This window comes from Vombatus ursinus, unplaced genomic scaffold (genome assembly GCF_900497805.2).
Source record: "Vombatus ursinus unplaced genomic scaffold, bare-nosed wombat genome assembly UNPS02014810.1, whole genome shotgun sequence".
In the NCBI taxonomy this organism is placed as follows: Eukaryota; Metazoa; Chordata; class Mammalia; order Diprotodontia; family Vombatidae; genus Vombatus; species Vombatus ursinus.
In genome coordinates this window covers 49,962,960-49,977,673 of record NW_020954588.1, presented here as the reverse complement: position 1 = coordinate 49,977,673, position 14,714 = coordinate 49,962,960, and the positions used below count along the sequence as shown (strand labels likewise).

Genomic DNA, 14,714 nt, shown 5'->3' with positions numbered 1-14,714 from the left:
TTTTTTTGAGGCAGTTGGGGTTAAGTGACTTACCCAGGGTCACACAGCTACTAAGTGTTAAGTGTCTGAGGCCAGATTTGAACTCAGGTCCTCCTGACTCCAGGGCCAGTGCTCTATCCACTGCGCCACCGAGCTGCCCTGGGGCCTTTCTTTGTCTTTGCTCTGTGGCCCTGGCCAGCTGGTGGGCGGTGCCCAGCAGCAGGCTCACCGGTTCACTGACAAATCTGTCTTTTTAAAAATTCTTTAATGTTTATGAATTTGACAAACAGCAGATGTGAACATGTCCGTGTGCACAGAAGCAACAAGGAAATGGGTATGCAAATGGATTTCACATGGAGTTGGTTTTTTTAAATCCATGTAAGATTTAACGTGGGCATCTCGGCACTGCCCGGCTCGTGAGCGTCCCCAGAGCTCCCTGCTGCCTGCCACCAGCTGCCGTGAGCCTCGACGGCACTCGGGGAGGCAGAAGCCCAGGGGATGGGCCAGGCTTGCTGTTGCCTCCCAGTCCTGACCCTTCGACTCTCCTGACGCGGCCCGCCATGGTCATCCCCTGCTTGGGCTACCATGTTGTGTTGCTGGCTCACGTTGAGTGTGTTTGCTCGCTCGCGCTCGTGCTCTCTCACCTAATCATGCCCCAATCTTGTGTTACTGAGGTTAACTATTGAACTTGAGTACGGGCGTTACGTTTATCACTGTTATTTTATTCTAGACCAATCCCTTTTAATTTTATTCTTAAACTTTTCAGTTAACTGTACGATTTCATCTTCTTGTGTTTAACTCAGTCGGTGTTCTTGCCTCACCTGACGTTTTCAGAGCCCACAGTCTCGAAGGTGCTAAATGATCGGTCATCCTATTCTCTGAAACCCTTGTAGTGTAGACCGAATCTTGTTTTTGAACCACCTGGAGACAGAATTCAAAGGCAGAATAGGTTTCATTGAGAGTCCTTCCTCTGGCTTTTGAGGCTGCTTACATGACCTTGCTCTAGTCATGCCCACGTTCCCCTTGCTCAGATTTGGATGAGACTGACAATAACACCTGGCATTTGTGTGCACCGTGCTAAGCACTGTACGAGTCTCCTTTGATCTTCACAACAACCCTGGGAGGAGGGTGCTGTTATTACCTCCATTTTACAGTAGAGGAGACTGAAGCAGGCGGTTAAGTGACTTGCCCAGGGTCACACAACTAGCAAGGATCTGAGGCTACATTTGAATTTCGGCCTTCCTGCCTCCAGTTCAGCACTCTGTGCTCTGTGGTGCCACCTAGCTGTCTATGTAAAGCCTTCATTCGGTTTAATTAAAACGTGTGCTCCTTAATGCATTTATGTCAATGACATGGGGAATTTTTTCCCCTTATTCCTCATATGTTAGATAAAGCTTAAAACTTACAGGAGGTTTCATTCCCACACGGGAACCTTTTGGTTATTTTTAAAGTAAAATAAACTTCTATACCACCCAAATACATTTTAAAGTACATTTCTTTTAATATTAATGAGGTTTTGTATAAAATTTTGTAGTGCCTGAACTAACTGGAAATTAGCAGATCAGCCTGATTTAAAAGAATAGAGAAGTTTTTCTTCTCTGTGTTTTTGTCAGTTATTTAATCCTACAAATGGGTCACTAGGTGGGTAGTATCTACCCATGGAGTGGTAAAAACTAAATGAGACACAGTCCTCAGGAATTTACATTTGAGGGTCCCAGAAACGTGGACCGTGAAGGCACAAGGAACCTTGTGTGGGACCCGGGCCCATCCTGTGCCTGGGTCAGTCTGTGTTTTACAGATTTCATTGGGTGATCTCTCCATACTGGCGTGCTGTGGATTCCTTTCTCACCTAGAGATTGCCTGTTCTTGACCACTTGGGGGAAATTTCTCTCATCTCTTCGAATCGGGTAGAATATCCTCCAGGGGCCCCACTGGGTGAAGTACATTGCTTGCCTGCCGCTGTCTTTCTGCCTTGGGCTTCCCTGCATTCTGTGCTAGTTTGATTTTCAGGAGGCATTGGGGGTGGAGAGCCCTGGGTTCCAGTGCAGCCTCAGGCACTCCTTGTGCTGTGTGGTGCTGGGCCAGCTTTCTTATCTGAAAGGAGGGGGCTGGACCCTGTGATGTACCGAGTCGTGGCCCCCAGTCGTGGCCCCCAGCCGTGGTTCTGGGCTCTGCTGCTTCGCTGGGAGTCTTTACGCAGCCTTCTCCCAGCTTCTCAGTGTCTGTGAGTTGTTTCAGCTCCTGCTCTCGATTCATTTTTTCTGAGCCACAACTTTCCATTAATTCTTTTAATGTCGGTGCTCTTCACCTGGGGACCATGCACTTATTGTTTTTAATATTTTGCAAACTCAATATAACAGGTTCCTTTTGTAATCTTACGCGTTTTGTCCATTTAACAACATTGTTCTGAGAATTTTGTTCATTTAATCCCCTCAACAACCCTGGGAGGTAGATCTTATTATTATCCCCATTTTATAGTTGAGGAAACTGAGGCAAACAGAAGTTAAGTGACTTGCCCCAGGGTCAGGCAGCCAGTCTGTGGACCTCACCAGCCTGACTGCCCAAAAGGGCCATGGGCCTCACCAGCCATACTGTCTAAGGGGACCATGGGCCTCACCAGCCTGACTGCCTGAGAAGACGGGACACAGAAAAGTTAGGAATTGCTGCTTTAATGTGACAGCTATCCATTCGATTTTCCACTTGCTTTTATTTAGGTTCAGCTTACATCTTTTCTGATGGTATTTCAGCTTATAATTCTGCAGTACTTCTGTCCTTTGGTTTTCTTATATTGTAGAATTTCGTTATGTATAGGTCAAAAGAAATTTTCCTTTTGCCTCCTGAGGTCATTTGTTACCTGCAGGTTTGGTTTTTTCTTACGTTTTCCCTTTGCACTTGGTTCTGGGTATTTGGCGGGCAGTGGGGTCAGTATCCCGAGGAGCAGTTATCCATGGGGGTAAGGGCCCCACGCCCAGGAGGCGGGCTGCCAGGGTATGAACCTGTCCTGCTTTGCTCCCAGGCTCACCCCAAAGCTCCCTCCTGCTGCTGCGGCTGCCGCCCCCTTATCCCTCCCTGCTCATTGCTGAGCCCTGGCTTCCTCCCTTCCAGGCCTCTGCCTCCAGGCTGCATCAGCCCCACCATGCCAGGCCCTCTCCAGGCCACAGCATCGGTGCCTCCCAGATGGACCCATTGGTTTTTCTTTTCCTTAGCAGGTTTCCTTGGTTCTTGTTTTGGCTTCTGCTGCCTGGAGGGGGAGGCCTTAGTGGAACTGGCTCCTGGCTTCTCTTAGTTCCATCCACCCTTTTTTCCTTTAGGTTGGGATCAGTAGCACAGTTGGCCAAAGGGAGAGTTGCATTGGAGGCCTCAGAATCATTGGAGGCCTTCTCTTTGTTGCTGGGAGGGATTTCTTAGAGGGAATGCTGTTTGTTAACAAGATTAAGATGAGCATTAGGCCTATGAAGCTATTAAAAACTGTTAGATTTCCCAGCCCCCCCCACCCAGAAGAGGAAGAGAGGAGGGAGCTGTGAGAAGCTGGGTTCTCTGTCTCTCCCTGACAGGCTGCCTGAAGCCACCTTTGCCTTATTCTGCACAGCAGTTTTGCATCAGGTGTGCTTGTGGCAAACTTGGAGCAGGGGAATTCATTTCTTCCCTGTTCCCCTCCCTGGGATGGTTTGAGAGAGAGTCATGGGCCCCTCTCGTTGAGCCTGCCTATCCATGCGCATGTCAGAAACAGAGACCAGACCCTTGATGAAGCACACCTCCAAACAACAGAACAGTGGTTGACATCTTCACGAAGGCGTGTGAGCGAGTAGGGGAAAGTGACTGTTCTGCCCTCAGTGGACAAAAGCTGTTGTCCGTGTGTTTTTGAAGTCACGTGACCCCGAGTTCTTTGGTTGGTCGGCTGTGTTGGGCAGAGGGTTGAGGTGGGCTTGTGGACTCTGCCCCATGGTGTTTGTTCCATCCTTGTCCACGTGTCGTGCAGGAGAAAAGCTTCCTGGCAGAGCCAGATTCCTAAGGATGGCTCTTGGTTTGTTTTCAAATAGGCAGCATTCTAGCCTGACTCTGGAGAAGCCCCCACCCCCCTGTTCCCAGGGAGTATCTCGCCTCTGCGTGGCTACTCACTGTGCCCTTAGGATCCTTTCAGATGGGCCAAGGGCCGCTTCAGCAATCGCATTTGTAATGGCTTGGAACCAGCTGGCTTGCATGTCTTTCACTCAGCATCTCTGCCCCATCTGGTCAATCAGAATCTGGCTTTGTGTCTCCCGACTACTCCCCTCGCCCCAGTCTTTCTTTTTGAAGCTACCTCCTCTTTCTCTCGGGTCTCAGCCCCTGGCTGCTCCAGCTCAGAGATACCTGGAGCAGCTGTCTTTGAGACACCTTCCGTGATGACGTGCTGACCCAGGAGCCTGACTGACGTCATTAGGCTGTGCTGAGGGCAGGACGGGAGCTCCCTGACTGCACCAGGCTTAGTGAGTGGGAGGATGGAATGATGAAATGCCAGGCTGAGAACACACACTTTCCAGATGGAAATTTGCTCCTTGGCTTGAAGCTCTTAGTGGCAGGTTGGAAGCACTCTTAGAACAAACCCATCTTCAGGCAGTGGAAACACATTTTGAACATGGATTCCCCCAGAGGGGCACGTTGCTGTCTCTATCTTCGTTTAAATACGTTTTGGAGACATTTATCCATGGCAGGAAAGGCAGGCTGGGAGGTCGGTCCTGCTGGCTCATAGAACAGAGGTGAGTCCCTGTGCTTCCCCGGGGTTGAATTTTAATTACCAAGTCTTGGTGGGCTGCCTCAGGGTGTCACCTCAGGCTTTCTGGGTCTTCCTGACTCCAGGGGCCACAGTTGGCAGAGTGGATAGAGCACTGGGCCTGGAGTTGGGAAGACTCATCTTTGCTGAGTTCAAATCAGGCCTCAGATACTTACTAGCTGTGTGATTTTAGACAAGTCACTTCACCCTGTCTGCCTCAGTTTCCTCATCTGTCAAATGAGCTGGAGAAGGAAATGGCAAACCCCTCCAGCATCTTTGCCAAGAAAACCCCCTATGGGGTCATGGAGAGTCAGGCATGACTGAAGAATGACTCCCAAGCCCAGCACTGTAACCACTGAGCCACCTAGCTGCTCCAATAACGTGTCTGTCATTACAGTCCTCATTGAAGGCTGGCAGGTAAGCTGAATGGCTTGCCCACAGATTCCTGTAAACCTTGCCAACAAACCTTCCAGAAGGGTAATCTTCCTGAAGCATCTGCAGCCAAGAAGCAGAGCTAGTTAAGAAGCCTCTGCCCTCTCCGTCCACCTTCTTTGGTTCCAGGTGGTGTGGCGTGCGTGCACTACTGGCTTCCTCTCTTGGACGCCTGATGGCTTAGTCACCATCACTCCTCAGGGCTCGATCACAGCTAAGTGGCTTAGTTACACGGTACCAAGCTGTGCTGTGACATCTTATGTGCCAGCTCATGGAATCTCCCTGCAGACAGAAGAAAGCTGCCCTAGGACTTTGAGGAGGGTTTGGGAGCAACCAGATTCCATGTAGGAAAAAGAAATGAATTTTCCCAGCGCTCCCCAGCCCTGGGTATGAGCGCAGTCGTAACTCACTTTCCAGTAGAGTTTTCAGGGTACAGTGCATTTTTCTCACATCAATGCTGGGAGGAAGGCGATGCTATCCCTCTTCAACAGGGAAGGAAACTGAGGCATCATGAGGTTGAGGGACACCTAGCTAGTCTGTGTCTGGGGCAAGATTCAACCCAAAGCCTTCTGACATTAAGGCCCACATTCTTCCCACTATACTAGGGGTGGAGGGAATTAACCTTCACTGGGCTCCTTCTCTGGCTTGGCACAGGCACTGTGCTAAGCCCTCACAGATATCTCAATATCATCTGCACGTGAGAGTGCATGCAGCCAGTGCGTCACCGTCAAGGGGTGGTGTCCAGATGGCCCCAACCTGACAGTCAGCTGGCCCCCTAGGCTTCTTCTCGGGCTCCTCTCAGACCCTGCCAGGCTGATTTCTTTACCTTCCCTCCCCTTATTTGCACCCCCACACTGTGCAGAGCAGCTGTTCAGCCTCAGATACAGTCATTAAAAAAAGACTCAGTCTATCATCCTGGGAGAAGGGAGGAAATGGAAGGCGTGTATGGATCGATACAAAGGGAGGGACTAGGAACATATGAAGGGAAGACCCCTGGGGCAGCAGAAGGAGCAGAGGCTTTTTCGAGGTAACTGAGATGATGGGTGAAGGAAGAAAAGGATGAGGGCAGGTGGTGGTGAGGAGCAGATGTCTCCCAAAGCCATGTTCAAGCTGCTTCTTCCATGGCTAGCTGGAGGACTCTCCCAGGGCTCTCTCCCTTTCTTTTCTTGCTCTCAGCTGCCATGTGTATCAGCATACACCGCCACACCACGCTGGCTGCCCTGGAGCTTTGGGACTCTTCTTTGTCCAGTTGGATTATGACCCACCCCCCAAGGAGTGCTCTTTGCTCCCTTCCCTTTGTGTGTGCCTCATGCTTTGGAAAAAGCCTAACTTCCACACAAGCTTGTTAAGTTGTAGCCTTCGCTGTCCCGACTTTCTGGGCAGCCTTAAAATAAAGTCTGCCTGCTACTGCTTTACCTCTTCCTCTCTTCCCAGACCACTCCCCCAGACAAAACCCAACACCTAGAGAAAATGTGTGGTGAGGACACTCACATGGAAAACCTCCCTGGCCCTGGGGCATCTTCCCCTTTAGGGCTCTCTTGCTTATTTTTGTAAGGGAGAATGAATTCATCTCATTTAGGGGAAGGCCATGAATTGTCTGCCCTTGTCCCCCTTTGCCTGGTCCCTCTCTTGATTTTCAGGCTGGGATCAGCTGATCCTGTGCCTCATGGCCTCCCGATGGGTTTGGCCACTCTTGGGGATGTCTCAAATGCTCTGAGTTAAGTGATGAAAGGCGCCTCCCTCCAGGAGCCCCTCACCAGCTCACTTTTCTAAGCAGGAAGGAATCTCTGAGGTCAACTGAGTGTTTGCCCCATTTGTTCTATAGATTACTTAACTTGGTCAGTGTTTGTATGCACACTTGGTTACCCTTGACCTGGTTTAACCTGTCTGCCCAAAGGGTTTACCAGGTGTGGCTGCTGTGCATGCCATAGCTTCTTGGAGCTACTGGGGAGAGTTGGGTGGAACAGGCAGACACCAAGGGTGGAAAGGTACTAGTCTTCCCTGAACACTTCACTGTTCACTCACCTTGGGAGTGTACTTTCCAGAGATGTACACATTGGTAATGAGGTTGACGCACACGTTGCCAGAGCTAACTCAATGTTTGGGAGGCTCCAAAGGAAAGTGTAGGAGAGAAGTGTTAGACTGACCGCCAAACTGAAGGTCTACAGAGCCGTTGTGCCAACCTCATTGATGTATGCCTGTGAAACCTGGACCATCTACCAGCGCCATGCCAGGAAACTAAATAGCTTCCATTTGGATTGTCTTAGGAAGAGTCTGAAGATCACCTGGCAGGATGAGATACCAGACGCTGAGGTCCTTTCTAGAGCCCAACTGCCAAGCATTCAAACTCTGCTTCAGAGAGCACAGCTCCTATGGGCTGGCCACGGTGTTTGAATGGAAAATGTATGCTTGCTAAAAAGACTATTTTAGGTAGAACTTATACAGGGCAGGTGTTCACATGGTGATCAGAAGCAGCAACACAAGGACACTCTCAAGGTCTCTCTTAAGAACTTTGCAATTGGAGAATGGAGGGGCAGAGCCAAGATGGCAGAGGGAAAGCAGTGACTTGCTTGAGCTCTCCCCCAAACCCCTCCAAATACCTGTAAAAAATGGCTCTAAACAAATTCTAAAGCAGCAGAACCCACAAAAAGACAGAGTGAAACAAATTTCCAACCCAAGACAACCTGGGTGGTTGATCAGAAAGGTATATCGCACCGGGCAGGGGGGAGGAACGCAGTTTGGCGTGGGCGCGTAGGCCACAGCAAACCTGGAGCAACCCTCACAGGACTGAATCGCAGTTGTGGCGGATTCCAGACTTCTCAACCCATGAACACTAAAGACAACTTAGAAGGTCAGTGGGAAAAGTCTGTGTTTGTAGTGAAAGAGAAGCGTGGGGTCCTAGCCCCATTCCCCAAACTCGACCCCAGGGCAGCAGCTCCCTCCTGAGCTTCCGGCCCACAGACTGAGGGGGAATCGAGTGGCCGATCAGAGGGGGATTGCAGGGATCTCTTTGCTGGTGCAGGGTTCTCTTGCTTTGCCCATGCTTGAATCTGGGTCACAGTTCTAGGTGGGGGCCCTAGGACGACGAGGAGTGCTGGCATGGTGGAGCTTGTAGTTGCTGTGGAGAGGAAATCCTCCTCACAGTTCCAAGGAAAAGAGTTCTTGTGGTCACTTATAGACCAGAGCACAGGCCAGGAAAGGAGTAAACACCTTGATCGTAACACCTTAGAAGAACTGGAAATTTTCAGGTCCCAGAACTATCTCTGAAAACAGCTGCACAAAACCCCCAAAGCTTGGGACAATACATCCTCCACACTGGAAGCAGACTCCTACTTTAACAAAGAGTTTATAACTCAAGTAATTGGCTGGGATCATGAGCAAGCAGCACAAAAAGAATCCGACCATAGAATCTTTCTTTGGTAACAAAGATCAAAACATACAACCAGAAGAAGACAACACAGTCAAAGCTCCTACATCCAAAGTCTGCAGGAAAAATATGAATTGGTCCTAGGCCATGAAAGAGCTCAAAAAGGATTTTGAGAATCAAGTAAGAGAAGTAGAGGAGAACCTGAGAGTGATGCAAGAAAATCATGAAAAACAAGTCAACAGCTTGCTAAGGTGACCCAAAAAGATACTGAAGAAAATAACACCTTAAAAAAGAACTTTGCAATTGATTGTGTGACATGGGACACATTGGCACAGGACCGACAGCATGGCGTGCCCACGTCAGAGAAGCTGCTGTGCTCTATGAGCAAAGCAGAATTGAAACAGCGCAAGAGAAATGCAAGATTTGGGAACTTTGAGAATCCACCCTGAATGTTCACATGGACTGTTTGTGCCCCACCTGTGGTAGAGCGTTCCGAGCTCGTACTGGTCCGATCAGCCCTAGTGGGATACACTGAAACTTGACTCTAGTATGATGTCATTTTGGTCCTCTCTGAAAACAAAGGACAACAACCATTGTAAACAGTAGCCAAGACCCGAGGGGATTCGGGGCAGTGGGCACACCTCAAAAGGTCAAAATGCACCTATTTTCTGTGATGGGGTGGAAGGCCACAGTCTGCCTCGACTTGAAATTCTCCCAGATAATTCTCCTTTGGAGAGGAGGAAGAGCCTGGACGGTTAGCCAGAAGAATATCTAATGAAAGCCGCATGAACTGGAAAGTCCGAGGGGGAATGAACCCATCTTCTGACGGGTATGGGATGATAGTGAAATAAGAGGAACGTCTGAATTGTCTCCTGGGCTGTGAGGCCGAGCCTCTCTGCCTCTATGTTAGGGAGCCAGTTAAGGCTCCCCCTCTCTGTCTCCCCAGCTGTGTTTGCCCTTACCCAAGAAAGAAGCTAAAACTGTTACCCAAGGAGAGCCATGGGGACCTTTCCACTGAGCAACCCTTCAGACCCATTCTAATACACACCCCAGCTTTGTTGGGCTTTGCTCATTTAGACCTTCTGAACGCTGGCTATGAACTGTATCTTGTCTTGGGAGGTTGGGGAATGACCCACGAGGGAGCTGTATGAGACCCATCAGCATCATTCACTTGTTCCCTGTGAATCTTGACCCCGTCACATTGGCCTCCCTCCCTCTAACCCCACTGCGGTTGGACCATGGATTTCTGGAATACTAGCTGTCCACAGTGTAGAAAGACAGCATATGTAAGCTTCTCTTCTCCCCTCTCCTCTCTCCCCCCTTTGCTCTCTGTTCTAGGGTGGGGGTCATCTTGTCTCTAAGGATTGTGTACTCCAGGGGGGTTTTAAATGACCCATTGGAGAGAAATGCAGTCCAGTTGTTACAGCAGAGGGAGCTTCACCATCTGAGCTGGGGGGTCAGGTTGGAGTGTTTTCAGTGGTCCTGGCAATGGAACAGAGGCCCTCTTTTTTTGTCTCCATATTCCTCCCCCCTTCCCCTTTCCCCCAAGAAAAAAAGTAAATGTGCAAAACCCAGCCTGACTCTGTAGGATGTGTAGGTATTCTGCCAATAGCAGCCTGTATGAGGGAGTCAAGTCTGGCCGTAAACTTTAGCATCTTGCCAGGTTATTTTGAGTTTAATTTTTCTAAGTTCATCTAAAGTTTTGTCTTTCTCTTGTTTTGAGGGTTTGGCTCTCTTTTCTTGCGGGGTTAGATGCCTTCCACTCCCCCCAGGGGGCGTTAGCACACCCAGCTACTGGGCATGGCTCTATGGCAGTGCCTGAGTGGCTGTTGGTAGTGATGGGGGTAGGTGGGGGTGTCACTGAGCCCCCAGGCCTCTGATCAAGGGGAGGTTCCTCCCCATTAGCACACTGGTCCTGCCATCTGGGTGCTGCCTCTGCTCTCCAAGGGATGTGCTCCCCTGCTGCGGATGATTTGCTTTATGGGTTATTTTAAAAAAAAAAATTTAAAGAAAAAAATTGAGAGAGGGAAGGGGAAAAAGCAGAATTTGGAAAATACTGTCCCAGTGTAAAGGTGGAGCCGTCCCACCGCCTTGGTCCCTGCCCCTCGGCCCCCTGAGAGGACCTGGCTGGAGCCTGGTTGCTGTTTTCGTTAAAAATAAAGACGAAGCAGAAAGCTTCCTGTTAGAGGACAACTGATCGATTAACCATTGGATCAAAGCTGGGGAGGCCCTCAGAGGCCATCTAGTCCACACCCCACATTTTACGGAGGAAGAAACTAAGGCCCAGAGGGTGAAGGATTGGCCACACAGCCAGTAAGGCCACCGTGCAGAAGAATAGCATCAGAGAAGTCTCCGTGTGGGCTGGGGACTCAGTTCCTTCCAAAAGCTCTGTGGTGGCCTTGGTGTGGGAGCAGGGTCATTATAGAAAGATCATCCCGTGACATCCCACCTTTGGGGCATGGCCCGCTCTGAACCAGTCCTCAGCAGGCACCACCCGGGACCGGGCCTGGGCTTGAGGGCTTTCCAGTCTGGCCCCACCTGCCAGGGCTGGAGTTGTGTGGCAGGACCTTCTAGAGCCGGGGCTCACCTCCACGACAGGAGGAGGCCTCAGTGGGACTGTGGTGTGTGCAGCCAGCCTGTGGCTCTAATCATGTGAAAGACTAGCACGAAGAAGCAAAGTGCCGTTAAGGCAGCCGTGTAAACGCTGTAAGAGCCGTTAGGAAAGGACAAATATTTTTTCAGCTGTTTGTTTTCAAAAGAGTAGAAAACCTTTGAATGTGTAAAACGAGGCACAGAAATGTATCATTAACACTGTCTCACTTTCTGATTTGGAGAAACCAAGATGAGGGAAGGTCCCTAAACCATGACCCCATTTCAGAAACTTTTTAAGATTCCTTAAGTCTTCTATGTTCCACACAGGGATCACAGGCATTTTAAGGATGAGCCCCACCCCCTCTCAAAAGATTGAGATGTGGGGAGGCTTTGGGGCTCCCGCTGGGTGTCCTGCTCCCACCGACTTTCCCTGAGTCAGGGCAAAGGTGATTGGGTAACAAGAACCAGCTGTGCAGGGACTGGACGAAGTCTGCTCTGAATCGAGTTAAAGGCCAAGGCTGAATGTTTGGAGGCTGTGCCAGCTGACCTCATGGCTCCGTGCATCAGCTGGGGGAGGTCTGTCCCCTGGGGATCTGTAGCCAACACCCTCCCCCGCCCCCCCCCCCCCCCCCCCCGCCCCACTGGCCCACTGGGTAGGATATAGCTGTGTAGCCCCTTTTAACATTTTAGAAATTTGTATCTCTTTTCTCTTTCTCTGTCTCTGTAGAAAGTTAAAAAATGGGAAAGACTGGCTGGTTTTGGTACTATGAGGTTTAGATTGTAAAGAGGATGTCAGTCATTAAATTCAGGATAAAATATTTCAGAATTACCAAAGCAATGTGTAAATAGTTGATAGACCCTAGGAGGACTCAGAGTTTATGTAGATGCTCAGGAGTCCTACAAGCGGGAAGCTGGGGGGCGGGGGGGGGGGAGAAGAGAGAGAGAGAGAAAGAGAAACTTCTTTTAACATTGGGCATGCTTCCAGATCTTCTATTAATAAATACTGATGGATTTTCCTGAGAAAAGAGAAGACATGTTATCTCTTCAGTGTGGCTGGGAGATTCTCAGCCCGACATGGAGGGCTGCGGCTGGGTTTGAGGTTGGAGCCCGTGGGACATCTGCTTCAGCCATTCAGAGTGGCCGCTGAGGTGATGGGGAAGGGAAGCCAGGAGGGAAAGAATCGGACTGTTTCTGACAGAGGTGATGAACCCTTCAAAGGGTTTAAAAATTAGGCTGAGGCTGTTTACACCCAAGTGATGGGATTTTTCTTTCCCGTTCAGATCATGCGCAAGTTCCGGCTGAACGCTGAAGGGAGACTGGAGCAGACGGTCTCCATGGCAACCACCACCCAGCCAATGACTCAACATCTTCACATCACCTACAAGAAAGTGACACCTTAAGGGGGCAGAGCACGGAGGATGACTGAATGTGGTGGCTTCAGCTCGGGTGGGGCAGCTCAGGAAAGTGATGCGGGAAAGACTCCTGCTCCAGAAGGGGGGTCGTGAAACTGTCCCAGGACCCCAAAATGGCACAGAGAAACCAAATAAAACCCCTTTATTTTTATGGCTGTGGTTTTGAACGTCCTCTTGTGTCCTTTGTAAGTTTGTTTCGTGCGAGGGGGAAGGGGACCTTTCACGACTCTGACATCATTAGGCAAATTCATTTGGTGAAATCTAAAATTCTGGTGAACCTAGAACAAAATCGTTAGTAATCATTAGCAATTCTGCAACCGAGCGGAGAGTGCCTTACTGACCGTGGGCATGCAATAAATTTATATGAATTTGAGAAGAAACATGAAGAATTCTAACATTGTAATGGAAGCTTCTTGGGGGCAGGCACGATTGCATTCCCTTTGTACTTGAATCCCATCGCCTGGCCCAGCATCTGGCTTAATAAATGCTTCCTTGTTGATTAATAAGATGTACTTCTTACTTTGGCTTAAGGAGAAAACAATGTGGTGTCGAGGGGCAGGGAATTCCAGCAGCTAGAAGGGATCTGTTCACGTGTACTGTAATACAACATTCACCTTGCTGTACTTGAAACGTGCCAAATTCTGGTGAGTCAGAGAAAGTTGGAATAAAAATATATGCTGAGTGGCATCTGAGGCACCTTGGTACCTGCCCCTCCCCCAGACCTCCCAGCCTCCTCTCCATTCTCAGCTTTTATTTTCACTGACCTCCACCCCTACTTTGGATTTCTTTCTTTTCAATCATCAATCAGTGGACAAGCAATTTAAAAAATTAATTAGTGGCCTTTGTTTTCTATCGCCAAAATTTCCCGAGTCCTTCCCCCTCATTAAAAAGCCATCCCTTATAACAAAAGAAAAAAAAATTAAAAGAAGAAATCAGTTTCAACAAAACTGATCAATGATTTTTTTAAACTGCCATTCTTTGCAGTGTTCCACACCTGTGGACCTTCCACTTTGGCCAAGGAGGAAGTGGGGGGAGGGGAGGATGTCTTTATAATCCCTCCTTTGGCACCAAACTTCAGCTGCATTTATTAAGCATCCACGTATGCCAGGCTGGCATTGCTGGCACCGAGCTTGGCACACAGTCCTGTGCTTAGCCCAGATCCCAACACACAGCAAACACTTCAAGAAATGCTCCCTGACAAACTACTGGATGTTGGGGGATTTTGAGACAAGAAGGCAAAGTCCTCGTCCTTGAAGACTTGAATTGTACTATCAGCTTCTTCCCTTTGCCTTCTCACCAGTCCATGCCAACACCAACATGTGTGGTCACTACATTGCCTTACCAGTGATACTCTGAGCTAAAAAGGCTATTGGCACAGGGAGACACATGTCTGGAAGAGTTAAGAAGAAAGAAGAGAATTCCAAGGGAAGCCAGATCACCCAGTGAAAAGGGCTCAGGCTTTGGAGTAAGAGGCCCTGGGTTTGAATCCCAGCCCTACCTTAGGCTTCTAGGCCTCCCTCGCTTCATATGTCAAATGGGGCTGCGGGGGGAGGAGGATCTAGACCAGAGGAGTCAAACTCGAGGGCCCGGAGGCCCGCAGCACTCCCGACTGGTCCAAACCAGATGAAAGTGTGGTTCACATCTGATTTTAGTGTTGTAATATATTAAAAAAGAGAGGGATATAAGCTTGTGTGGCTTTCTAAGTCAATATGCTGCCTTCAGGGATCCTTATGTCTGACTTCTATCTGAGTCTGACGCTCCTGGACTGAACAACCCCCAAGGGCATCCCAGCTCTGAGCCGACTATCTAATAATTTTAGGAAATGCCCATCTCAGTGAAGAGATGAGATGGAATTCTTAGACAAAATTGTTCAATGAACTCCAAGGTACAGGGTCCCCCAAAGGTTAAGATTTTTTTTCTTTTTTTTTCCCCCTTTTTTAGGCAATTGGGGTTAAGTGACTTGCCCAGGGTCACACAACTAGTGTCAAGTGTTCAAAGGTTAAGATTTAATAGCTCAAAACTGAACTGAGTCCTTTGGGAAACCCTCTGTTTACAATCCAGAAGTAGCAATAATTGAGTAACAAAGGGGACAGTGGGCATTTGATAAATTCTAAAAACTGAAAGGTGAAACAATAAGAAATAGAGCATGTCTATACTGGAGGGAGGATGTATGGAGGCCTTT

The 14,714-nt window shown here is 49.1% G+C and overlaps 1 protein-coding gene across 3 annotated transcripts in view; it reads left to right on the top strand.

Annotated features, from left to right (window-relative positions):
• THAP4 (THAP domain containing 4) overlaps positions 1-12,703 on the top strand; it is a 65,893-nt gene extending 53,190 nt beyond the window's left edge. For all 3 annotated transcript variants that reach the window (XM_027876040.1, XM_027876039.1, XM_027876041.1), the window contains one exon: positions 12,401-12,703. In XM_027876040.1, coding sequence (XP_027731841.1) covers positions 12,401-12,520 — 120 coding nt within the window. In that variant the 3' untranslated portion in view covers positions 12,521-12,703. The remainder of the gene's footprint in view (positions 1-12,400) is intronic.
• Positions 12,704-14,714: the final 2,011 nt, after the last annotated feature.